The following is a 26,239-nucleotide window of genomic DNA, read 5'->3' as shown; positions in this document are numbered from 1 at the left end:
ATAACCGCGTCACTTTTCGCTGGACACTTCAATCGCGTCGTAAGGAAAGGGAGTAAAGGTGGGTGTAAAATAAGAGGTGCCGTAGTGGACAGCTGCAAAATAATTCAGACCAGCTGGGGATCTTGAACTTGCACTGACATCGCACAGCACCATTCCTATAAAAGAGATTATAAAGGTCAACCGAATGAAATCGGCTGAGACGAGCGCACGTACCGGGCGAGGTGAAAGGTCGACCTCGAAGGGAGCTCTTTTTTTCAACCTGTTAGCACTACGGTGCAGCTAGAAAAAGACAAACTCGTAATATTCAGTGTTCTAGAGGGCAACAATAACGACGCAAGAGAGAGTCCCCCTGGCAGACGCATAACACAGAACGAATAGAAGCTTATTTTGAGCGGAGTGGGCACTCAGATAGAATCCCTTAATATTCAAAATGCGAAGTAGTAAACTGTGGGATATTATCATCCAGAAGTGACACATGAGCTATGAAAGAGGCTGGATTGAGGATTTCGTATTAGTCACTACCATATTGGGCTCTTTAACGTCCGCTGACGCCGCACAGCAGACGGAAATTTTCCTACTTCGCCTTCAGAAGTGGTCTCTTGACAGACACGAAACACTTGCACATGACATGTGCATCCACTTTCAGAAACAGTGTAGAGTAGATATACAACATCCTATATGGACTTGCCCATCTTTACCACGATGGAGCCAAAGTATTGAGCACATAGCACATGGCGACATGAGCCCCTAGCTCATCAGATACGATCTAGCACCGCAGCACAACATGCCATCAAGGCATAAGGTAGTGAAAACGGCCGGCTTCGAGTAGTGCACGAGAGGTCGACTGACGTAAGACGCGCTGCTCTGAAGGCTATGAAAAAGAGCGATTCGAAGTTGTCTCTGCACCTACACCCTCCTCCCTCCGAATTACCGAACAGCGCCCGAGAGCCATACTCCCTTGCAGTAAAGGATTCATTCATTCATTCATTCATTCATTCATTCATTCATTCATTCATTCATTCATCGAAGTATGTCCGCCATGACCGCGGTCAAACCCGCGACCTTGTAATCATAAGGCGTACCACTAAGCCACCGCGGCGGTGGCTTAGTGGCTTACCTGAACTGCATTGCCACAACCATTAGACCTTCTTTAGAGGCCTCTTAACCTGAAACAAGGAACGTAGTGGTGCAACCGCTCATCCAGAGCAAGCAACAGCTGAAGGAATAAAAAAACAAAACGAGTACGCCGAGCGAGAATCGAACCAATGTCTGGCCGACTGGGAGTCGGGACTGAGACTTACTATACTACCGCTGCAATTTTTTTTCTTTATTGCATGGAAATAGTGCCGATAAAAAAAGTCTAAGCACGTATACTACCCCTGAAACTGATATAGTGTTCTGATTACACAGGGTTTCTCTGACGCTGCTTTGCTATGATATGGTCACTCTGCTTTGCAGTTTCGAAAAGTCACAATTTGCCTTTCAATTAATAGTACAACTGATTTACCTGCATCTTGGAGTCACACTCTTTTGGCTGCTTCCTGGTCCCATGTTTCTGCCCAACAGTTCATTTTTGTACCGTGGTAAATGAATGAGTGTTGTGATGGTGCTGGAAGAGCAATAAGAATTTTTTTCCCGATAACCGGCCATGTGATGCCTTAGCATGTATAATATGTGGCCTGGTTTAAAAAAAAATAGTTCTTAGTTCAGCCCTTTTCCTGTGGTCATATTCCTTCGCTGTCGTCCCCGTTTTTAGCTGCCGCTCTTTATGATAAAAAGGAAAAATGGAAAAGGTACGTCTAGTCCAGTCAAGGTTTACCGAAGTCGCTACTATTTTAGCGACGTATGACTGTTTTATTGTCATTCGCTTCCGCAGCAGCCTTTCATCAGCGTTAAAGCATAGACGACGCGCTTATAACGGCATCCTTCGAGCAAAAAAATGTGCTGGAGCTATCTGTGCATTGACGCATGGTGCTTCGCTGCCAGCGCTCCCGCTCACGTGATCCCTTCAGTCGCTGTACTGGCGCGGTCTTTCTCTTCGACGCCGTCCGGCTTTATGATCTTGTCTTTGCCCGAGCACGGCGATACTGCGCCGGGCGGCATCTAGTGTAGGGTGCCTTCAAGCGCCGCGTCGCTACCAGACAGTATATAACTAATATAATTACAGCAACGAAATGAAATTACTCATGTCCTTTAAACGCGCCACGCTACTCATCCACATGTATGTTCCGAAGAGCTTCGTATTTATATCGCCGCATTCTCATTTGACCATCCCTACAATGTCACTATGCCCCCTCTTGAAACAGCGGTCTTGGCTTGCGCTCGAATAGCAGCCGTGCTCTTGTATAAAGAACAAACTTGTGGCATTTTTCCCCTTGTTGCGCACTCCCGCGGACTTCAATTACGAAAGATCATCATTTAAGAAGCAGGAAACCTGCCATTAATGTTAACGACTGAGAGCTGATCAGAGCAAGATAGCGGAGCCATATAACGACCTCGTTCGTCCCTCCGATCGTCCGTTTGCGATACACAGGGCTGCCTCGCCACGCAGTTAGTCTTTCCGCTCCGGGGGGCTAACGGCCCTCGTTTTTCCCTAAACGATGAAAGATCGCTTAAAGTGTACCTTAGGAGAACAATGGTTCGCTAATTTACGGTGTAAAGAAGCATTGTAACCGGCTTTACAGTTTCCCAATGTGTAATGATTGTGCCTTTTGTTGAAATCGCGCAACGGAAAATTATTGTTGTTGCAGGGAATTGTGTTTAAAATCCCCATTGGTGCAAGAAGTGAATATGGGTGCATTGGTGCACCAAACTCCTAGAGAATATAGTTAAAAACAAGGAAAAAGAAATTTCGAAGCCTCTGCAGAAGTCATGTCTCGAGGCAGTTTGAGGCCGTCTGGTTTCGCTGGGGCTTCGCTTTCACCTCAGCTCACCTCAGCAATGCGCGTGGCTCTTGCGAAACCTCGGCTTATCCTAACGTCGGTAAAACTAAGGAGTGAGCCCCAAAGCTATTCAGTTGGAGCTACTTGAGAGATCAAGGCGCAGATAGACTTCGTATAAAAGGACTGTCGTGCGCGTACTTGAAGGCGCTTGCAACGCAGCCAGTGGTAGATTTTGTTGTTGCACAGAAACATTGTTTGCGATCGCAGCTGCTGATTGAGGGCTTGCTCGAGCGCAAAGCAGTAGCTGTCAGCAGGCTGGGCTCATTTGCAAGGCAAAGCCGGTCAAGAGAAAAACGGCGCATGAATGAACGTAATCGCCCGATCTGGCGCTTCCACCTTGCCGCTGCCCTTCGTTCATCGGAGACCCTGAGGCACGCGTCTGCGGCCGCACTGTTATCGGCCACCATCTGCAGTGTCACCGAAAGCGAACATCGACCGCGTTTTCCGCCACAACGCTGAAAAAGAGATGCGGAGGCCCGAGCTGGCGTTCGTTTTGCATTTCGGTAGTTGGCGTTGTCTTACAAATTTCCCCCTCGAGGCCGCACTTCGGTTCTGTCTCTGTCCGACCCCGACCTGGCGGGAAAGGACACCACCATGCTGTAGTTGAATGAAGGCTGTACGTGTTTTAAAGTGCCGTACTTGGTGGTCTATAAGTCGCCCCTTCTTGTAGGACCGGAGAATGTATTGATAAAAGGTAACCTCCGCGGCATCTTTCTTTGGTTCATGAAGCTTCTGAAAAGAATTTGAGTGGGATTTGTGAAACTAGTTTCTTTCCTTCCTTTTCTTTATTTTATTGATTGGCATTTTACAAAATGGAGCAGGCCGAGCAAAAGCTGCTACAGTGCAGCTGAGAGGCTTTCGACCCCCTTTACACTTTACTTTCCTTTTATTTTCGGGAACATGGATAATTATCTGTGTTCTTTGGCAAATTGAGCCTCTGGGCACATTGTAGGTGTCCTTAAAGTTTTGTATGTAATAAATAGCGGCCTAAACTGGCATTTTAAACACCCACCGCAAAATGTTTACAATGAATGTGCGCACGGAGAATAATCTGCGAAAAGTAAGAGGTGTCTTAACAAGCTTGGTGTTTATAAACGATTAATTCTCGATGTCTTCAGGTGGAGGTATTTTGCTTCGTGCTTTAAAGTTCAAAAACAAAAACACTCTCCGCGACAACGCATTGAACATAACGTCGTTCCTTGGACACTCCTTCACTGTATGACAATAAGAGCGTTCCTAAGATGTCGCTCAGCATCTTCACACTTTTAACTCTTACTCTTATACTCGCTCTTCTTACTATTCTTCTCTTCTCCGCACGCTTGCAATCTGCTTTAACATGTTAAAGTATTCTGGAGCGTCTCCTTAATTTTGTGGCTTTCATTTACGTTATTATCTCTCTTTGCGCACCTGTATATGCATGCTGGCTTGCCCACCCTTCCCAGTCACGTACATAGGGCACACGACTTTTCCGATATGACTCATTTGTATATCTCAGCCACTGAATGCAGAATAAATATATTCCAATTCTCAGCATAAGACTCAGATTTTGGCAGGATTATTTGTGAAGGTTGTTTTTGTCTAGGCCTCAAGTCTTGCTAGCTCGGACATAACTTTGAACGATGAAGCCACTGTGGAATATTCTAAGATACTCTTATGAACATATTACTGATAATCATTCCCATGCGTAGCAGAACTTTCCTTTTGAATTTCCTCCTCCGCTCGCACTGATAGTTAACGCTACCATAGATATCGAATGGGGTTCATTTATGGGAACAATTTTGAGGCAAGTGTGCAGTATTGTATGATCCTGTTATAAACATATCATGAGCATAATAATAATAATAATAATTGGTTTTTTTGGGGAAAGGAAATGGAGCAGTATCTGTCTCATATATCTTTGGACACCTGAACCGCGCCGTAAGGGAAGGGATAAAGGAGGGAGTGAAAGAAGAAAGGAAGAATAGGTGCCGTAGTGGAGGGCTCCGGAATCATGAGAAGGATCGAATTTTTTGACGCGTTGCACAATATTCCTTTTTTTTAAGTTTTTCCTGTGCTCGGAGTGAATTTAACTGTTAAGACTGCCATATTAAAACCACTGGGTTCAGTTTTTCGCACTAAATAGCAGAACACCACCATCGTAATGGGTGGGAATCTGTTGATAGATTTTGTTATGGGGTAATCTTAGTATATGCTCAAAAATAGCTTTCATTAAAAATTTCCCACTGGAAAAATGCGCTTGTCCAGTATTTCTATGTGTGGTAAAACCTCTCTAGAAGTTTTGCTCCAGTAAAATATGGGAGTCTTGTAGCTTGCCGGTCTTCAGAGCTGTATAAGCTGTGTGCGGATTCAGTGAACGATAGTTTCAGTGAACAGGTTCTTACAGCAAGGTGAGCAGTTTTCACGCCTAATTACGCTGCCCCACCCGGAGTTAAGTGCATGGTGAAAAAACTAAAAGTTTTCCATCGGTCTTCACACACTAATGGTACAGAATAGGAGAAGAAAGAGTAGTTCTTGCATATGTTAATCGATTTTCTCATCAATTTATCCATATGCGCGATGGGTACATCACTGATTTTCGGCTCCGAGAACACTAAGTAGGATATTCGTCATAGCTGACAGGCACGCTGAAGGTATTGTGTGCAAAAAATTGGCGAACTGGTCGACTACGGACGCCATGGTACACGTCTCATGTGCAAAAGTGGTCTTGTACCGAACTGCGTTCTCGTTCGGCCAGGCGCATATTTAGAAAGCTGGCTGATGTGCGCCTGTGTGAGCTTAACTTGACTAGCTTTGGAAGCAGTGTGCTATTGAAATCGTCTTGTGGACTGCAAATTATCCGGATGCATGTATGGTAGATGACAGGACCATTTTGTGTAGCCATTGCAATCGGTCTTCTTGGGAGGTAACGAAAGTATATCATATTGCTGCAAACCTTTCTAAAGCGTGTTTTTTTTTCGTGAACATCCGAAAAAAAAAACGAATCTTTGTGCAGCGAACGTTTTTTTGGAAAATTGCGAAAAGAAGAGCATTCAATGGCAACATTTCGGGTCTAAAGTACTGGAGGAATTAGGTGTGCTTGTCTTGTTGAATATAAACAAAAAAACCCTATGCAACGCAACGCCAGAGGCTCATTGTCAATGCCTGCCATAAGTTTGGACACATATGACGCATCTGTGCTCCTTTGAGGCACGAGCTCGTCAAATTGTTTCGTCTGTTGCCATCTGAGGCTTACTAGGCGCGTCCCGCGAGACTCAGTACCCCGTGACTGGCGGCCTAAAACTGCGCCTTGGACAGTGCTTCGCCTCCATAATGCACACCTCTATCCACGGAGATACTTTGTTTCAGCAAAATGTTCTTGCTAACTCAGTGCACAGAAATATGTTATGCTAATTCAAATGGGCAGATCGTTGGGCGAGTCGGTCACACGTGTCTACGTCATTTTTTTTGCGCGAAGTGTGTAATTTTATGTTGTGGAATCTACCAAAACAAAGTCACCGCAGAGCGGCTCAACTTAGCCGTGCGTCTGGCGATGCCTGTCTTGTACTCAGCTGGCAGGGGAATGAAACTTATTGACAAGATGGTAGCCGGCCAGCCTGTTGCGTGGCTTGCTTCGTCAAATCTCTACCTGTCGCGAAGGCGACCATATTTATTTCTTTTGCACTTGCGTCATCGCTGCCTTGTGGTGGAGAGGCGCACATGCAAAATAACAGCCCCGTTCGGCGGCGCCGAGAGCACGCCGCTGTGTCTGATTTGGCGACCCAAATAACAATCTCCGGACACCCTCTCCTTTAGCGCCCCTGCGCAGCACCGGTTTGAAAAGCGGGGTCAAGGCAACGGACCCCCAAAACGGAGTTTTTCCAGCCAAGGCTTCTGCTGGAGCTCTAACTTTATTGATTGATATGTCGCCCGCGTACATGCCTTAGACGGTGGCGTCACCGGGCTTCATCGAAAGCGCCGTAAAAGGGACACGAAGGTGGAGGTGGCGGCCTTTTCACTCACACGGGGCGTCTCGTTTACTCGGAGGGGGCTGAGACACCTCTCAACACTGGCCATTTAGCTCTGGCAGGAAATTTGACATTCCCGGCACCCGCTGGGAAGAGCTCGATGCAGCACATGTCCAAGGTCAGAGCCGTCAACACTGCCCTTCGCCGCGAAGATACGCGGATGCTTTGCAAACTGCGAGCGTACTATCGTGGCGGAAACGCCTTGGTGAAGCTTTCACGTGCTTCCGCGCAGGGGTTGCGGTCCGCAAAGAAGAGAGGCTACCTCTCAAGGCAAGCGGCATGCAACGCTGCGTCTTTGAGCCGCCTTTCACATCAACGGTGCACATTAATGAGAACACTGGACTTGGGTTACATGGTTGTGTGGTAAAAAAAAATTGAGCCCAGTTTCAGAAGGATTAAAAAAAAGGCTTTGCTTCGCCCAGCAAGCTGTTCTATAGGGTGCACCACCCAGTAGCCCGGTATTTTACTCTTGATGATCTTGCATTGAACAATATCCTCTTGCGACAGATCACTTTCTCCAGATGAAAAAACTAGCAGTATAGCGCAAACTTGATGTAAGCAGAAGCGCAGACCGTTTTACATAAATACTCCAACAAGCTTCCTTAGATAAAGCCGTAAGTACGTGTCAGTGGTGCTCATCCAAGCTCCACGCCATTGTAAAAGTTGTTTCTTTAATGCATGCCTTAGGCGAATTTACTACAGGGCTAAGCTCTCCAGAACTATGAGCTTTGAGATGCGCTGTTATGAGAGCGCAAGGCTCGTATGTCGCCTGCCAATGCTTACGAAAGGAGACAAAAAATTGCACATGGTACCGTGAAAATGGGGCAGACAGACATCACAAAGAAGCCAACATTCTTCAGCTAATTACGCAAACCGCAGCCACGGCCAGGTGTCATTTGCGACCCCATGTGTTTCAGACCACCATATACAATTGCCCGCATGCCTCTGTTTCCTTTCATTGCTCTCGTCACCAATAGATGAATTGATTTTCATGTCCTATCCGGTACCCTTGAAAACCAGAAGCAGAGGCATTTGCGGCAAATAGCAGCACTGCGCGACTAGGCAGTCCCCTTTGAAGCTCTTCGTCTTCAAAGAGAAAGAGAAAGAATCCTTAAAAGTTTTACTTTTTTTATCGAAAGCTGATATCGTCCGTCTTACTTTAGTTTCCTTTACGCCGATTTCGTGACCAGGGCCGTATAATTGTAGTATTTCGTTTTAATTCAGTTTTGCACATCTCTTACCGGACGTGTCGTCTACCCCAGCCTACGCCATCGAGAAGCCGGGGTCAATGACGGAGGACAAAAATAAAGGGTAGCGAAACGAAATATGAAATTCGACTCAAGACTACCATACTGTCACGTAGTGGTGACGGCAGTCGAAGCAGCGATGAAGACGGACGAAAGGGGTCTTCTAAAAGAACTGTTTATTGGGCTAACTTGCACTCAAAATGGACTGAAAAACTCGGCGGCGGCGAAGCGACAAGCGTGCTCGGCGGTCGTCGAACAGAATGCCCGCCGCTGTCGGCCGTACTCAATTTAAAGCTGATAGCGAACATTCGAGATATAGAGCGCAAAGTTACTAGAACATTCCTGCACAACGTAGAATCAGCTCTGCCTGGCTGCGATCAATCGAGATAAATCTAGTCGCGTCTTGCGTCGCAAACAAACCGATAAATTGGTGTGGCGGCAGATTTGAAAAACGAACAAACACTGCAAATATTCGTGGCATTACTCCCCTCTCAAAGAAGCATCGACCCGATGCATTAAAACAAAAATGCGACTAGTAAGAGAAAAAAAAACGGATCTTGCGAAAATAGAGCATGGAAATGCAGCGGCGTTTAGCGCGCATAATACGGCTTCAGACGGACTACATGGACAACTTCTGGTCGTACGCGGCGCCGCTGGGATGTAGTCATTGCGTCAGGGATGACTTCATAATCTAGTTCACCCAGCCGACGAAGAACCTTCTACGGGCCGAAATAGCGGCGCAAAAGCTTTTCACTCGTCCACACCCAGACTTGGTCTCCTGGCTTATAGTCCGCGTTGCGTCTTCGTAGGTTGTAGCGTCTGGTGTCGGACCGCTGCTGATCTTTGATCCGTAATCGGGCAAGCCTTCGAGCTTCTTCTGCGCGTTGAAGGTAGGCGGCAACGTCGACGTTCTCTTCTTCTGTAACGTTGGGCAGCATGGCGTCTACCGGGGTCGTGGCATCCCTGCCAAGGACGAGCCTAAAAGGCGTCATCTGGGTGGTCTCCTGCACTGCGGTGTTGTAGGCGAAGACGACGTAAGGCAGGATGACATCCCAGGTTTTATGTTCGGCATCGACATACATAGCGAGCATATCGGCGATGGTTTTGTTCAGGCGCTCGGTCAGTCCGTTGGTCTGCGGATGGTATGCAGTTGTCCTCCGGTGGCTGGTCTGGCTGTAGCGCAGGATGGCATGCGTTAGTTCCGCCGTAAATGCTGTTCCTGTGTCCGTGATGAGCACATCGGGGGCGCCGTGTCGAAGAAGAATGCACTCCACGAAAAATTTGGCCACTTCTGCTGCTGTTCCGTTCGGTAGGGCTTTCGCCTCGGCATAGCGGGTCAGGTAGTCGGTCGCTATGATGATCCACTTATTTCCAGATGTTGACGTTGGAAAAGGGCCAAGCAAGTCCATGCCAATCTGCTGAAAGGGCCTTGAGGGAGGTTCAATGGGGTTCAGAAATCCTGCTGGTCGTGTGGGAGGAGCCTTTCGTCGCTGACAATCTCGGCATGTTTTCACATAGTGTGCGACATCGGCAGACAGTCGGGGCCAGTAATACTTGTCTTGAATGCGGCGGAGGGTGCGAGTAAACCCGAGATGTCCAGCTGTCGGCTCGTCGTGTGAAGCCTGTAGAACTTCTTCGCGGAGACAAGTAGGTACAACAAGGAGGTAGGCTGTTTTGTTCGCTGTAAAGTTCTTCACAAGGACCTCATTCTGCACAAAGAAGGAAGGCAGTCCTCGCTTGAATGAAGCGGGGGGTGAAGAAACCTTGCCTTCCAGGTACTCGATGAGGCCTTTTAGGTTGGGGTCTGAGCTTGCTGCTGAGCAAAAGAGCTTGCGCTAATGGGTCCCAGGAAGGCGTCCTCATCGTCGTCCGGCGGCGGTGCATCTACAGGGGCTTGTGAGAGGCAATCGGCGTCAGAGTGCTTGCGTCCGGACTTGTAAACGACGGTGACGTCAAACTCCTGGAGACGCACACTCCATCGAGCGAGTCGGCCAGAGGGATCCTTCAAATTGGCAAGCCAGCAGAGCGCGTGGTGGTCGCTGACCACCTTGAACGGCCGTCCGTAGAGGTAGGGGCGGAATTTCGACGCAGCCCAGATGATGGCAAGGCACTCCTTCTCAGTTGTCGAATAGTTAGCATCGGCTTTGGAAAGGGAACGGCTAGCGTATGCGATGACTTTCTCCAGCTTGTCAGTTTTTTTAACGAGGACGGCGTCAAGTTCCACGCTGCTTGCGTCAGTATGAACTTCAGTATCGGCGTTTTCATCAAAATGCGCAAGGATCGGTGGGGACCGTAAACGACGCTGAAGTTCCTTGAAGGCTTCTGCTTGCGGCGCTTCCCATATAAACGACACGTCTGCCTTCGTCAGTTGGGTAAGCGGCTCCAGGATGCGCGAAAAGGTTATCACAAATCGTCGAGAAAACTGCGCACTGCTTTCTTATTGGCCGGCGGTAGAAACTGTTCAATAGCAGCTGTTTTCTGCGGGTCCGGGCGTACTCCCTCCTTGCTAACGATGTGGCCTAGAAACAGTAGCTCTTCGTAGGCAAAGTGGCATTTCTCTGCTTTCAAGGTTAGGCCAGACGACTTTATTGTGTCTAATACTGTTCGAAGTCTTTTGAGGTGCTCTTCAAAGTTCGAGGCGAAGACAACGACGTCTTCTAAATATACCAGACAAATTTGCCACTTCAGGCCTGCCAGCATTGTATCCATTACTCGCTGAAACGTCGCTGGTGCGGAACAGAGACCAAATGGCATCACCTTGAACTCAAACAGACCATCCTGAGTGATGAATGCTGTCTTCTCGCGATCTCTTTCGTCGACCTCAATTTGCCAGTAGCCGCTCTTGAGGTCCATCGATGAGAAATATTTGGCGTTGCAGAGGCGGTCCAGTGTGTCGTCGATGCGGGGGAGGGGGTAGACGTCCTTCTTTGTTATGTTGTTCAAGCGGCGGTAATCCACGCAGAATCGAAGTGCGCCGTCTTTCTTTCTCACTAGAACAACCGGTGCCGCCCATGGGCTGTTTGAAGGCTGGATGACGTCGTCGCGAAGCATTTCTTCGACTTGGTCCCGGATGGCTTGTCGTTCTCGCGGTGACACAACGTAGGGGCTTTGACGGAGAGGTCGGACGTGTTGATCCGTTATAATGCGATGCTTGGCAATTGGCGTCTGTCGCACCTTCGGCGATGTCGAAAAGCACTCACTGTAGCTTTGAAGCAGATTGCGGATCTGGTCTTGTCTGTTCCGGTGCAGGGCTGGGTTGATGTCGAAAGTGGGCGAGTTCTCTTGGTCAGGCGAATCTTCTGCGGAGGGGTCGGAGAGGGCGAAGGAGTCTCGTACGTCAGATATTTCGTCGAAAAAAGCAATCGTCGTTCCTCTGTTAATATGCCGGTATTCTTCGCTGAAGTTAGTCAGCAGTACTACGGCCTGGCCATTGCGGAAATGTGCGATGCCTCTTGCGATGCTGATTCCTCAGTCTAGTAGCAACTGCATGTTCCCCTCGATGATGGCTTCAGCTTTAATGGCTTTCGTGGCGCCTACGTTCACGATAACGCTTGAACGGGGTGGGACGCTCACTTCTTCCTCCAGGACACTTAAGGCAACGAGATTTTCCCGAGTTTTCATCGAAGCGATGGCTTGGTCCGTCGAAAGCGGGTTCAGCTTGGATCGCAGGTCGATGATGGCTTGATGCTCATCAAGGAAATTCATACCCAAGATCACTTCCCGGGAGCATTGCGGTAGCACAACAAAGGTCGTAGGATAGGTATGTCCATTGACAGTCACTCTCGCTGTACATCGTCCTGATGGCGTAATAAGGTGGCCGCCTGCGGTGCGAATTTGTGGGCCGTCTCAAGCCGTTGTGACTTTTTTCAGATGCGCAGCGAATGTTCCATTCATTACGGAGTAATCGGCTCCTGTGTCGACTAGAGCGGTAACTTTCCGGCCGTCGATAGTCACTTCTAGGTCGGAGGTCCTCGCTCTTACATTGCATGTCGCTCTCCGCGTCGGGTCACGGATTCGTCGCGTTTGCGAGTCAAGGGTTGGGCGTGTGGTCGAAGCTCCTCTGGGTGGCGGCGTCGATTTCAAGGTAGCCTGCGTCGTGGTCGAGGTTCTCATTGTGTGCGGCGTCGGTGCAGCGAGTGTCGGTTCTTCATGCGGCGTCACGGGTGCAGCGTCTTCATGGGACGTGGTCGGTTAAGGATCTTCAGCGTTTAGCTCGTGAGCAACCTCACCTCCAGAGGTTGCTGCCTTTAGTTCCTACGGGGGCTGGGAGACCTTCCTCGTACCGCGGCTGCGTAGCTGCGGCATGGCGACGCGAGCGCGAGGTTGACGGCGATGATGAGCGCGAAAAGCGATTCGGCGTGTACTCTCCTCGAAGCAGGTACTCGTCGATTTCCTGCGGACGTTGTCCGAAGCGTGGTTGTCGGGCGTTAACGGGAAATCCTCGAAGACCGATACGTCGGTACGGGCAGTGACGAAGAATATGGCCGGCCTCACCGCAATGGAAGCACAACGGCCGGTTGTCGGAAGTCCGCCAGGCGTCGCATTTCCTGGGGCTTGAGCGTCGGTCATAGGCTGGGCGGGCGGGGGCTGGGAGGCGGCGTTGTGGAACAATTGGCTCATCTCGGGGAGGACGTGGGGGTTGTCGCTGGGGCTGAGCAGTCCTTACTGCAGCGGCGTAGGTCAAGGCCGGGAGTTCTGTGGCCGTCGGGGTGTCAAGTGCCTGTTGCACTTCTTCCCGTACCACATCCATCAGAGTCGCTGCTTGTTGCTGTGGGGAAGATGGCAGTAATCGGCGTAGCTCCTCTCGGAAGATTTCGCGGATAACTTCCCTCAAGCTGTCGCTGGTGGTGGCCGGCGTGTCCGAACGGATTGCACAGGGAGAGGAAGGGCGATTGTACTGCCGAGCTCGGACGTCGAGGGTCTTCTCAATCGTGCAGGCTTCTTGCATAAACTCCTCGACTGTTTTTGGCGGCTGGCGGACGAGGCTTGCAAATAGTTTTTGTTTTACGCCGCGCATTAAAAACTGAACTTTCTTTTCCTCGGTCATCCCGCGATCGGCGCGGCGAAATAGGCGCTTCATCTCCATCTCCTCGACGTAATTGCGGACGGGCTCATTCGGAAGCTGGATCCTGGACTCGAGGAGTTGTTCGGCTCTTTCTTTCCTCACGACACTGGTGAATACATTCAATAGTTCTCTCTTGAATAGCACCCATGTCGTAAGGGACGACTCGTTTTTTTTCGTACCACGTGCGTGCGGAGCCATCCAATGAGGAAAACACGTGTCCAATCTTTGCCGCATCACCCCACTTGTTGAATGACGGCACGCGCTCAAATTGGTCCAACCATTCTTCAGCGTCTTCGCCTAGGGATCCATTGAAAGTTGGCGGCACCCGCGGCTGCTGCAGTATGATCGGTGTCGACATCTTCGGCGTGGTTGCGGTGCTGGTAGCAGCGTCTTTTCTCTGTCTGGTGCGGTCCGGCAGTTTCCAGAACTCAGGCTCCTCTCCCTGGAGGCGTCGGCTGGCTCGCAGAGCTGCTGGTTCGTCCTCAGGTGTCAAGCGCTTAGGGCTGGGTTCACGACTTGAAGGGGGCGTCTGGAACATGGAAGGCTACCCAGCGCCTCCACCAGATGTCACGTAGTGGTGACGGCAGTCGAAGCAACGATGAAGACGGACGAAAGGGGTCTTCTAAAAGAACTGTTTATTGGGCTGACTTGCACCCAAAATGGACTGAATCACTCGGCGGCGGCGAAGCGACAAGCGTGCTCGGCGGTCGTCGAACAGAATGCCCGCCGCTGTCGGCCGTGCTCAATTTAAAGCTGATAGCGAACATTCGAGATAAAGAGCGGAAAGTTACTAGAACATTCCGGAACAACGTAGAATCAGTTCTGCCTGGCTGCGATCAATCGAGATAAATCTAGTCGCGTCTTGCGTCGCAAACAAACCGATAAAGTGTTGTGGCGGCAGATTTGAAAAACGAACAAACACTGCATGCAAATATTCTCGGCAATACTTGCAAAGCCGTGCTCCGCTCACTACACGTTCTATAAGTGATGCGTAAAGCAATTTACATATGATCCTCCGTTTGAGTGCATCCTGCCATTTTGTGTGAAATGGGTAATATTAGTATTAGTTGAAAAACACAACACGAAGTCGTGATTTTTATACTTTCCTTTCTACAGAAAGAAGAAGGTTCGGAAAAATATCTATGAAGAGCTGTATATCCCCTTTGCGTCTATATATTTCCTTTTCAATACAGTGTTTTAAATGTCCATACAAAGTTTGTCTCTAACATTGTCCTGATTCATGTAGTACTTCCGATAAGAGTAGATTGGAAGTGCAGTTTTAAATACTCTTGACTATTCTAGTTTGCTTCCTGCTCTCTGCGGCGGTGACGAAAGAGAAAAAAAAATTTAAAAAAGGAATGTGAGCACGGTGTATAGTCACCTTTCGCTGCTGGTGGTCGGGACACCCGTTTGAATAGTGCCACGCCGTAAGCTGAGCAGAAAGGAGAGACTTTCAGGTGAATAGCAAAAGGCAGACACTCGACGCCGTGAACACTGATATAAGACGCAGATTTGTGTTCTCGGGCGTATTGTGCGCGCGTTCGCGCATCCAGCCCATAAACGAACACTTCCCGCGTTTTCCTCCGCTATCCCCTAATACTCGCATCACCTGGTTCTCTAGAGGCGAGCGGCCATTTTTTGTGCAATGAGCGCGCCTTTTAAACGCTTTCTTACTCAACTTTCTGCGCTTAAAGCGAGTAGGTATACGCTTCGCATACTCGGCTGTTCTTTACAAGGGCGCTGTAAGGATATTTGGCGGTGGTGGTTCTGAAGCAGCCGTATGAGCTAGTGCGTAGCGTCACTCGTCGTTCCCCCTGTGTACATATGTTCCTATGCGTAAACAGCGTTGAAAGCAAAGCATCAGATACTTATAAACGCCCTAACGGATTATATGGAGCCTATTGGGCATTGTCTAAGAGTGGGCGGTCGTATACTGTGGCATTACAGCGGGCTGCGGAAAGCCACTCAGCTGCGTAGTTTCCTTCAGAGGAGTACGGCTTAGCACAGCGTTTGGGGTGTAAATGCAAATGCAATGTTTAACCATCTTCTTCATCATCATTATCATCAGTCCACTGCAGAGAAAATGCTTCACACTCATCTGCAACTAACCAAACTTCCTAATCTGATGCTCCCACCTTACTCTTTGCTATCTCCTTGTACTTTTGTCTTTTCCTGTAATTTCCTAGGTTTATACCGTAAGGGCCCAATGATTATCTGCCCTTCACATTCCATGCTCCACCCAAGCTCATTCATTCTTGATTTCCACTAGAATGTCATTAACGCGCATTCGTTCTCCAATCTACACTGCTCTCTTCCAGTTACTTAACGATACCTCTACAATTTTTCTTTGTGTAACTCACTCTGATTTCTTCCACTTAATTTCTAGCCTTTTCGTTAGCCTCCAAGGTTCCACCCATGGGTGAGAATTTTCAAGATACAACTATTTTATGCTTTCCTCTTGAGGGTCAAATGTATTTTACTATTCATGTGCTTCTAGTTATTTCAGTGTCGTGGTCCGGGTCAGCGGTTACTACCTGTCCTAAGAAGATGTATACACACGATCCCTGGCAACTTCTAGCGCTCCACCGTCTGTCGTGAAGTGTTGGTTCATTCCCAGACTGCTTGATATTATCTTAGTTTTCAATATATTGTTAATACTTCTTAGTCCCAACTTTCTACTTCACATGCTTAAGTCACCAATGATGGGATGGAGTTACTCCTCACATTTTCTTAGCTGCGCAGTTTAATCAGCAAGTCGGAAAGTACAAAGGTGTTCTTATTAACTTTTATCGCCGACTGTTTTCAATGCAACCTGCTCAACACGTCCTGTAAACATGTGATAGAGAGCAGTGGAGAGATTGCTCGATTGCTTAATATCAGGAAGGAGCAATGGAGAGCGACTTCTTGGTAAGCACAAATATGTTTTTGAAGGATGTTTCCTAAAGAAAGGAACAGGATTTGAAAACGAGCAGGATATGTTACTATTACAGTTTTGTTACTGCTTTTTGAAGAGCGAATGTATTTTAATAATTATTCAGTAAGAGCTGACTTGATTTTGCAAAATAATAAAAAAAGAGGCAGCCATAGGAAGCAGAAACGATGACCTTCACAAGTGGCGTGCGATTTTGAACTATGGCGGCGGCTCTCACTCTTAATTTCTATGGTATTTAACTTCAGTTAACTATATCCTGACCTTAGGTCTGCTTATCAGCGTTCCGGGCATCTGCAGTGCCCGTGCCACGTGGCATTTTCCGCGCATATGCACGTACCCTGTCAATGCTGCGGTTGCGTGCGGCGCTGGTGAGTATTCTCAAGGTAAGACTGCAGCTAAGGAAAGGTAGCAACTTTCGGAAAGAAAAGGGAGAAAGCAGCCGCCGTTGAGTGACAGATGTTCAGTGGCGAGGCAGAGTGGGCAACTAGTTAATAGGGCACGCGGGCAACTCGGAATGTGGCGACCGTTGGGCATCCGCCTTTTCTCTCAGGTGCCCTCTGACGCAAGGGCAGTCGCCCACGAGCGGATAGCGAAGAGAAATATGTTTTGCGAAGCTTCACCTGCATTATGAACGCAAGGGTCGCCAGAACGTCCCTGGAGCATGCAGGCGTCCAGTTCATTTGGTTCCGCTCCACGGCGCGTGCTCCACCCAGCAGAACGAACGCACTCTCAAGGTCACTCGGCTGTGGTTTGCCGCGAGGCCCCCAAAGTTTTTCCGCGCGTTGGTCATCCGATTCTGCCCCTTGGCTTTTCTCCCCACACAAAGCCCGCATCGCTGATTTCCTTCTTACGCAATTGCGAAACAGATGAGGGAACTCTCGCAGTTCACGAAAATGATTGCACGAATTTTGTGTCCTTCGACTCGGTGATTTCGACACATCAGCGCTCGCAACTGATGTTTCTGAATCATAACAAGTCGCTTAGCACACTCTTGTATTTCATATCATGTCTAGCGATAGTTTCGCCGTCTTTCGGCAGCATCTCACAGCTTCACCAAAATTCCACGTGGCTGGAAAACATTACTTTGGCTAACCTGCTGCTTAACTAAAAAAAATTCAGCGAAAAACTGTCTCCGCGGCGGCATTGGCGCTGCTGTTCCATTGTGTGTCTGCGAGCATAGTGTGCATCTGTTGCCATACGTAGCAAGCGGTGCCTTGCTGCCCCACATCGTTCGGGGCAGCAGGTTTTAGTAAAGTCCTTTTTGAATCTGGCCGGTAGCGGGGTCGTCGAGTAGTTCGGAAATGATCAGCAGCAGCCGTAAAACAAAACGGTGTGTTTTCTCTTGCTCGCCCAGGCTGCCTTTTCCTACAAATTCCCCCTTCTCGGAGGAGGGGGGCGCAAGGTGGGGAGGCGGGCATGAGGGAGGTGGTCACGAACACATCCGAGGCTCCCGAGGCGGAAAGGTAGAGTGGGATGGTACATTCGAAATGCAGACAAACCGCCTCTCCCGATGCCACGACGGCTGCTGTTAGTTTGCCCCATTGCTGTCCGTCGTGCAGGACGCGCGGAACAGCAGGGCCGGCTGCGCGTGCGACTGGACGGAACTCCCGGATTGGTGAGCTCCCTAAAAGAGCTCTTCGTTAACGTGAAAGGGTAGGATGAGGCTTCTTCTATTCGCTTGTATACCATTTCTTTTAAATTCTAGACAGCTGCGAAGCAGAACATGCCGCTAAAGCCATCTCCGAGGTCTGCGACGCTTACAAAGTGGGAAATGCTACGGTGCATGGTACATGCCTTTTCACGTCCCAAGCCGACATGACCTATGAGGGACGCCGCAGTGGAGGGCTCGCGACTAATTTTTCCCACCTTGAGTTTTTAAGGCGCTCTGACATCGCGAAATTACACGGCCGCCTTGCATTTCGCTTCCATGGAAACACGGCCGCTGCTGCCGGGTTCGAACCCGGGTCCTTCTGATCAGCAGCCGAGTGCCCTAATCACAGGCACCGCGGCGCGACCAAAGTGGAAAATGCAAGCATTAAGCCACGACATAAATCAGCATTACCTTGCATGCAACTTTTCTTTTTTTTTCAGACATTGAGGCCGGAACGCGAGGGCTGGTAATGACTTAGGCACAGTGTGCTAAAGTCTTTCATGATCTCCCATAAACGCTCAGCAAATCGGGACATCCCCGGGCCCCAACCGAGCTCAGTAGCCGGGTCAGCGAGAGACTTGCAGCTTTCAGACAGAATATAAATGATACCATGCAATGTGTTCTATGCTGCTTAGCGAAATGTTACTGAATATTCACTTCCATAATATCGATTGCTTCGTCCTAGCATAGCAGTGATTCTTGACGAAGTTTTAATCAGTGGCACTCAATAATTAGAATCGTGCTGCCGTAAAAACTACCGCGGGTTAGATCGTTGAGCAAAGGCTAAAACATCAATTTTTCCGAAGACTTTTTACACAGCGGATGAAACAAGAACGGCAGCGCACAGCAAATCAAGGAACGCCGGCCAGTAAGCAAGATGGGCGCATGCTTTTCGCGTAGCTCCCTCTTAGTTGCTCAGGCACAAACCCAGACAAATAGCAACATGCACTGCTTGCCCATGACATGTAAAACTGGAATATCTGCACTTAACACACAATTTTGCATTGCCTGCACTGTTCCCTTTTTTTGCACCGAATATTTATTCCCATTTACATAATTTGCCTGCCATACATGCAGACAATTAGAAGCACACAGAGGGAGCTACCTCTACTTATAGTATTGCGAGGGACGCTATAGAGCCTGAGCAATTACGATTTAAAATTTTTTGTATATCTCCCGCAGTAGCTCAGTGGCTATGACAACCGACTGCACAGCCGAAGGTCGCGTGGTCGGATCCCGATCAAGGAGGTCGCATTTCGATGCAGGCGAAATGCAAACACGGTCCCTTGCTCTATGGCGTAAGCGCTCCTCGAAAGAACCGTAGGCAGTCGGAACTATCGCACTCCTGTCCACTATGGCTCTCTCCTAACCAAGGTGAAGCTAAGGGACGTTAAACGTCCATACCAGCTGGATTGGATGCAAGGTTATAGTGCAACTGTTTTGCTAATTTTCACTCAGTGAGAGATAAGCGAGATGAACATTCGCGCAAGTCACCTGCGTAGCCAACTGCATCATTCATGTCCGCCGCATGCCCCTGCGTCTGCCAGCAGGAGCGTGCGTCTTGCTACAGAAATGATTTCTGAGACGTCATTATTCACCACACTTGCGCCACTGTCACACGGCCTACATGTGTTTTGTCGAATGCAGCGCGCCTGTAGGCGTTCATCGCGACAGGAAGTGGGAACTCGAATGACAAGAATGAAGGAGGTTAGTGTTGAAATCAAGAAACGAGAAAAGTGCCTCTATAGAACAGCGCCACGAAGCCTGCAGCCCACAAATTGAGGGATTCTGTTTTAGTAGGCCATCTATTGGGTACGACTTCCAAATGGCGCGAAAGCCTATTAAATAGGAGCAGGCAAGATAAGTTGAAAATGAGTTGCCTCGGAAATACAGGCACGTGAAGGTCATCCCTTGCCCGCGCTGAGCTGTCATAATCTTAAGAAGCATGGGTGACTGATATATTCTGAGCATTGTGTTTTTGTTCCCACAAAAATCATCGAATGCATGCGCTATGGCGAAGGTAAAAAGAGAGTGATATGCCCGCCGCCGCTCATCGCCGCCGCCGGCCCCTCTCCCCAAAAAAAGGCGCGACAATGTTTTTCTTCTGACCTATATAACGTATAAATTACGAAAACGGGTTGAAAGTATAAAAGCATTTCGAGGAAACGGAGGCTGAGCGCGAAAATGAAATCAGGAGAGAGCTCTGCACACGTTTTACCCTTTGAGAGCATTGAAACCTTGTCTATCGCAGGAGAGAAAGGCACAGTAGAGTGCGAAATGTTAAAAGCACTGCTAATAAAACCAAGTAGAAATTTTGTAAGTTCACGTTCTTGAATTTCACATCACAATGACTCGAGTTCTTGTCTCGCTCGACGCAGACCATTGCGCCTCTACAGTGTTACAGCGGCGTACGCTTGTACTAGAAGAGGTGTACGCTCTTACAAGTAACAAAGAGTTAGATGTTGGCGGCAGTGGTTGTGCCCGAGCTCGCCTTTTGCTGTGTCGCTGTGCAAAAGCAAAGCGTGCGAAAAAAAAATTATTAGCAGGTTGTTGGAACTTCACTATATTAGCGCTATAACCGCTGATTGCCGGCTACAACTAATGTTCGTGCTCTCAAACCTGTCGGCTTTGTTCATGCTTGATTTTAGTGCGCTCACAAGCACATATTTTCGAAAAGTTTTGATAAATTAGGAAAATATTTTTCCAAAACGTATATCCAAATTAAGGGTTTCCGAACAGTCGGGCTCGTTCGCGGACCTTCCTGGCAAACAGAATACCCGGGCAGGAGTCACGACCAGTATAGGACGACTGTTTCACAGAATGGACAGCTGTGCGATTTATAGGCTACTTGTTATGTTTTTGTGGGTGCAAACTTTACGAAGGTTCGAAAAAAAAAGACCAAGCACATGCGCCGTTCCTGCGTATTTAGGACAGGTACAGCACGTGACCTCTGACTTCATTTTGGAGTCTTTTTAAAGTTTTGCCTATAAAACCACCAGGACCGATGCGTGTTCATTATCTACTCTTCCGCGTCTTCGTAAAGCATGTGCGCATGAAACTTTAATGGCTGAATATCCCACTTCCTCTCGAGTCGGGTTTCCATGGGGACCTCATTCGGCGTCAAGTTACGCTCCGCGTCTAGGGAAATCCAAATCCAGTCAGAGCGAAGCCATGTCGTCACAAAATCGTGTTTGTGTAATCGGAATAACATACATAGAAAGCCTTACGTGCCATTGGTTCTTTGCCAGCGCTACGCGCATCAGAGCGAACGAAGGCGAAATCATTCCGAAGCCGACAGCTCTTTCTTCGTCGAGCACCACCATACTGCCCGTCAGGAAAGGGGCAGGCTAGGTACTGCAAGGGGAAGTCTCACTGTAGCCAGCGAAAATCATGCCACTTTTCTTCGCCACTTCGGTCCGAGAGTTTGTTATTCAACCGGGTCCCGGATGATGAGAGGTACTGGAGGACGGCAACTTTGCCACGCACTTCCGGACAACAAAGCAGAAAGAAGTAATCGTTCAAATAAAGAAAAAACAAGTGACTTCAACATACCGGGATCCTTTCCGTGGAGCATCCGCCTCGCATTTTGGAGGTGCTGGGTTCGATTCCCAGTGGCACCGGGTACCCGCTGGATTTGTGATGGTTGCAAGATTTCCACCTGCCTACACCTCGGCTCTTCGGGGGTGACATGCCTTGAAGAGGTTCCTTGTTTGTTTTTCTCATCATCATCATCATCATCATCATCGTCAGCCTGACTGCGCCCACTGCAGGACAAAGGCCTCTCATGTTTCTGCAATTAATCCTGTCCTTTGCCAGCTGTGTACACCCTATTCCTGCAAATTTCTTAATCTCATCCGCCAACCTAAACGTCCGCCGCCCCATGCTACGTTTGCCTTCACTTGGAATTCACTCCGTTACCCTTAAGGACCAGCGATTATCTTGCCTTCGCAGTGCATGCCCTGCCCCAGCCCATTTCTTCCTCTTGATTTCGAACCACTCTGCCCGCTTCCAGTCTCTTAACGTTACACTAGTCATTTTCCTTTCCATAGCTCGCTGTGTTGTAGTTAACTTGAGCTGAACCCTTTTCGTTAGCCTCTACGTTTCTGCTACGTAGGTGAGTACCGGTAAGATACAGCTGCTGTACACTTTTCTGTTGAGGGATATTGGTAACCTCCTATTCATGATCTGAGAGAACCTGCCAGATGCGCTGCACCCCATTCTTAACCTTCTAGTTATTTCCCTCTCATGACCTTGGTTATCTCACCCTCCCCTTACGATGGAGAATCAATCTGCGAGAGAGTGAAATCTGGTTGTCCGGTGAAACCCATTCGGTCCTATTTTCGTCTATCCAAGGTGGGGTCCAGGACTCATTTCCCAAGCATTTCACTACAGATAAGCCGAGTATCGGGTCAGGGAAAAGCTTGTATCCATTCGTAAAGAGCTCTTTGTGATCCTCCCCATGCCGAGGAAAAAAAGCATTATTTACAGTCTCTCTTTGTATGCACAGCGTAGAACATTAGTGATGTCTTGCCCTCTAAGCAACGTATGGTGTCCTGCCTTATTTTTTTTTTTAAATTAAAATATCCATGTCCCGCCCTCATGTGTGATCATGCGTCACGGATCTCATTTTAGTAAATTTCGGTGGAGACACGGAAGACGAAAAAATATTCCCAACAAGCTGATACTCGCAACCAAAATTCAACAGAAAAATATTCAACAATTGTTGAAAAAACACGACATGCACGCGAAATGTGCTTTACGTATGCTTTGCACATGCGTCGTGGTTTGTTACTGAAGAACAGGCGTGCTATATTAAATTCCAGTTGAGTCGGCTCTTGTCTTCTGTACTTATTTACTCGCGTATAGGTTGGCGTGTTTTTTCAAAATCTCATTTTTCAAACTCACTGGGTCGATAATATTTGCAAATCTGGCTACAATCCCTGAACGGGAACGGAGAGAACGACGCAAGGGCGACGCTACCGCGGGAATTCTTCCCTTCCGGCCGCCTTTCGAGCCTTCATAAAGTGCGCAGCTGCCTTAGCTGCATAGCTGCGCAAAGCTCTTACGCACGTGTTTTTTTTTATTTATGAGAGCTGTGCAAACATTCTGTGATGAGGCCATTACGAACAGCAGCACGGGGTCCTGCGACATCATGAAAACGCCGACCGTGGCCATCGTGGCCTCCTCCTACAAGTGGAACTCTTCCCATTCCCTCGTCCTGGCGGCTAGTCAAGACTATCGAGCGTCTATGACCTTTCTCGGCGGCATTTAGGCTAGCTTTCGTCCTTCGCACGGAGGCGACGAAAAATATATGCGGCGGCACATCACTACGGTGCCCGAAAAAGGTGCGCCAGGTACTCAGCAAAGCAAGAAGCGCCCCTTTTTGTGCGCAGTAACAACGACAGCTCCTTAGTACACCCGCTGAGGGGTGCTCCCGCTAACGTACGACGCCGGCGGCGCAGCAGATGTTGAGGCTATCTGTCTATCAAAGGAATGAAGGTGCTGCTCGCGGTGGCGCAGCAGCTACGTTATGTGATACACTGTGAGCGTCGGCTTATGGGAGTGTTGGCGACTCGAAGCTTCCGTTGGTCGATTATATGGCACTCAACGTTTAATTTTTGTTTCACCCGGTTCCAGATCTTCCGGGGTTGACTCATACGACGCATCCACCAACATGCGAGTAAATACGGTGCTTCGTCGTATTTGGTGCATGTGCACAGTTCACCACGATGAATCTAAACGAATATAGCTGACCGTCCATATTATCACCGGGGTTTTCGAATGGTTACACAGCGTGCTTTCCTCATGTATACTACCCACATGGCTGTCTATCGCTTGCCACACAACAGAGCGAGTGGCTATTTCCAAAGCCCTCGGATGCGCTCGTTTATCTAAGGGTCGAAACTAAGTAAATAAAGTGTCCTCCCCCCGCCTGAAGCGGGGTAAAGAAAATGTTGTAACTAAAAATAACAATTTTCTACCCGAAAACCGTTTCAAGAAATATGTCATTTATTACCGGATAGTTTCGCTCAAGTAAATCAACTGTAATGGCTAATTATATTTGGTTAGAAAACAGTGCTACCGGACGAAAAACAGAGAAAGAGGAGACACTCAGACGAGCGTCGCTGACTCGAAACTACATTTTTTTTATTTAGAAAAATGTGTTTATTGCTAACATTCGCATGACATAATAGCTCACGCGCACTTGCCCGGAGTACAAGCACAGCCTCGTACAATCAGAGCACAATGTGTGCGGGAGGTATTAGGTCATGTGATTGTTAGCTATAAGCAAGTTTTTTCTGAACAAAAAATGTAGTTTCGAGTCAGCGACACACAGACGAGCGTCGCTGACTCGAAACACATGTTTTATATAGAAAAATGTGTTTATTGCTACAATCACATGACCTAATAGCTCACGCGCACTGGCCCGGAGTACAAGCAGAGCCTCGTACAATCAGAGCACAATGTGCGCGGGAGGTATTAGGTCATGTGATTGTTATCTATAATCAAGTTTTTTTCTGAACAAAAAATGTAGTTTCGAGCCAGCGACGCTCGTCTGTGTGTTTCCTTGTTCTCTGTATTTTGTCCGTGCGCGCTGTTTTCTACTAAAATGTACACATACCAACTTGCTCAACTATCCGTTCGACTATTCTAATAGCTAAATGTTATATCACATTCGAGAGTTAGATGTTTGTGAATGTAATTATATCTGCACCTGGCTCTAGTGTGCACGCCTTATATTGACTACTTTGAAACTGTGGGTGCAACTTGGCAGCGACACATTTTTGCCACTGCTTCCCACTTGCAGCGGGCATCTGGCCAGAGAAATAAAATAACACAGTGTCACTTGAGTTCGCTCGCAAGCCTCCTTGAGAGGATTTCTTTATATGTAGCTTCACTGAGGAGACCACGGAAGTGGCATGTCTAAGAGAGCAAGCGAAGAAAAAATCCAAGAATTCTATCGTCTGTACCGTTCATAGCCGTAGGGTAAACTCATTCTAATTATCTCCGTGGACATGAAGGTCGTCAAGCAGTAAAATGCTTCACTTGGCGATAACTGACCCGGCATGTGAAATTGGCACTTCATGAGAGGAAAATTTTGGAGTAGTTGTATTGAGACTGTAGGTACACCCACTGCCGCATTTTTTTTCAAGACGTCTATAAAGTACGGCTTCCTTTCTGCGAAACGCCCATATTGATTAATATATTCATGAATTGCAGGGTTTGCGCAGTATACGACAAAGCGATAGAGTCACATATGGGCATCAGTTATGCAATCCTTAAAAATGTAGCGCAAAATAAAAATGGTAACGTATCCTGGAAAACCTACATATGAGCTTTGGCGCAACTGTAGCTCACGGTAAAAACAAATGAAATATTTTTGTCTTGAACAGGCAGTGGATAAGCTAGTTCTAGAGCATTGGGAAGTAAGGTGTCTTCGTGATCGCCGTTTACTATCACATTCCATGACGTCACTTCAATATCATCCATACAGCAGTATAGATGCCGAATTGTAAAACAAATTTGGCATCTTTGCTGCTGGTGAATGCATAACGGCGGTAGCTTTTGTCGCCAACGATCTGCGCCCACAGAAGTTTTTATGCAGATTGTCTTAAAAGATAAATCCCTGGTCTCATAGTGAAGTTATGTACTCACATCTGATGATGTCTGTGTTCAGCTCCTGTAAGCCTCTGAGCACGCTTGTCAGGCTGATGAAGCAATCACTTGAGAGGTCGGCCTCGTGCACCAAAGAAAGCGCCTCGCGATACGACGAGCTGATAACTTTCTGTACCAGTGACTTGGCACCGGCTTCGATCGCCTTCCACCTGGCCACGACATCGGCGCCAGGATTCGACCCGTGGGTCTCGTTTTTGCTCGACGCTTCCGAACCGACAGAGGCGTGCGCGATCGTCGCGAGGAGCGCACACGCGACCGGAAACCACCGAATTTTCATGTCTCCTATTCTGGCCGGGTTTCTCTCTGAAGGCGTCCGTGGTGATGTACTGATGGTGCCCGAGTGACTCGCAACGTGGCTCGGTCTGGACGTTATACGCTTGAGTCCTTTGGAAACGTCTGCGGCGCCCTCGCATGGTCGAAGGACTTCTTCCCTCTCCTTTCACCCCCCCCCCCTTCTCTGTGCCTCGCGGTCTACGGAGAAAGTTCGGAATGCCGGCCGATTTCCAAGGCTGCTATAGCGGCGGCCTCGACGCCACTGAGGTAATTTAGAGACTGCTGCGCGCCGCTGGTGCGTATCGTGACGCCTGCACGCGGTGTCTTACAAAAGGCCCACCCATGTCGTCGCTGGGTCAGTTTCCGCTCTTACCGCGTAATGAAGCACAGCCCGCCAGCAACACGCAACAGTGGTTTCTGATTTCAATAATGGAAGTTTAAAATTTTA

At 48.4% G+C, this 26,239-nt stretch overlaps 1 protein-coding gene across 1 annotated transcript in view; it reads right to left on the bottom strand.

Annotated features, from left to right (window-relative positions):
• Window positions 1-25,896, bottom strand: part of LOC144125270 (nose resistant to fluoxetine protein 6-like) — a 110,670-nt gene extending 84,774 nt beyond the window's left edge. The window contains exon 1 of the mRNA XM_077658518.1: window positions 25,498-25,896. Within this exon, the coding sequence (XP_077514644.1) occupies window positions 25,498-25,795 (298 nt within the window). The 5' untranslated portion in view covers window positions 25,796-25,896. The remainder of the gene's footprint in view (window positions 1-25,497) is intronic.
• Window positions 25,897-26,239: the final 343 nt, after the last annotated feature.

This window comes from Amblyomma americanum, chromosome 1, assembly GCF_052857255.1.
Source record: "Amblyomma americanum isolate KBUSLIRL-KWMA chromosome 1, ASM5285725v1, whole genome shotgun sequence".
Classification (NCBI taxonomy): Eukaryota; Metazoa; Arthropoda; class Arachnida; order Ixodida; family Ixodidae; genus Amblyomma; species Amblyomma americanum.
Note: the sequence above shows the minus strand (reverse complement) of the source record. Positions and strands in the feature narration are given on the sequence as shown.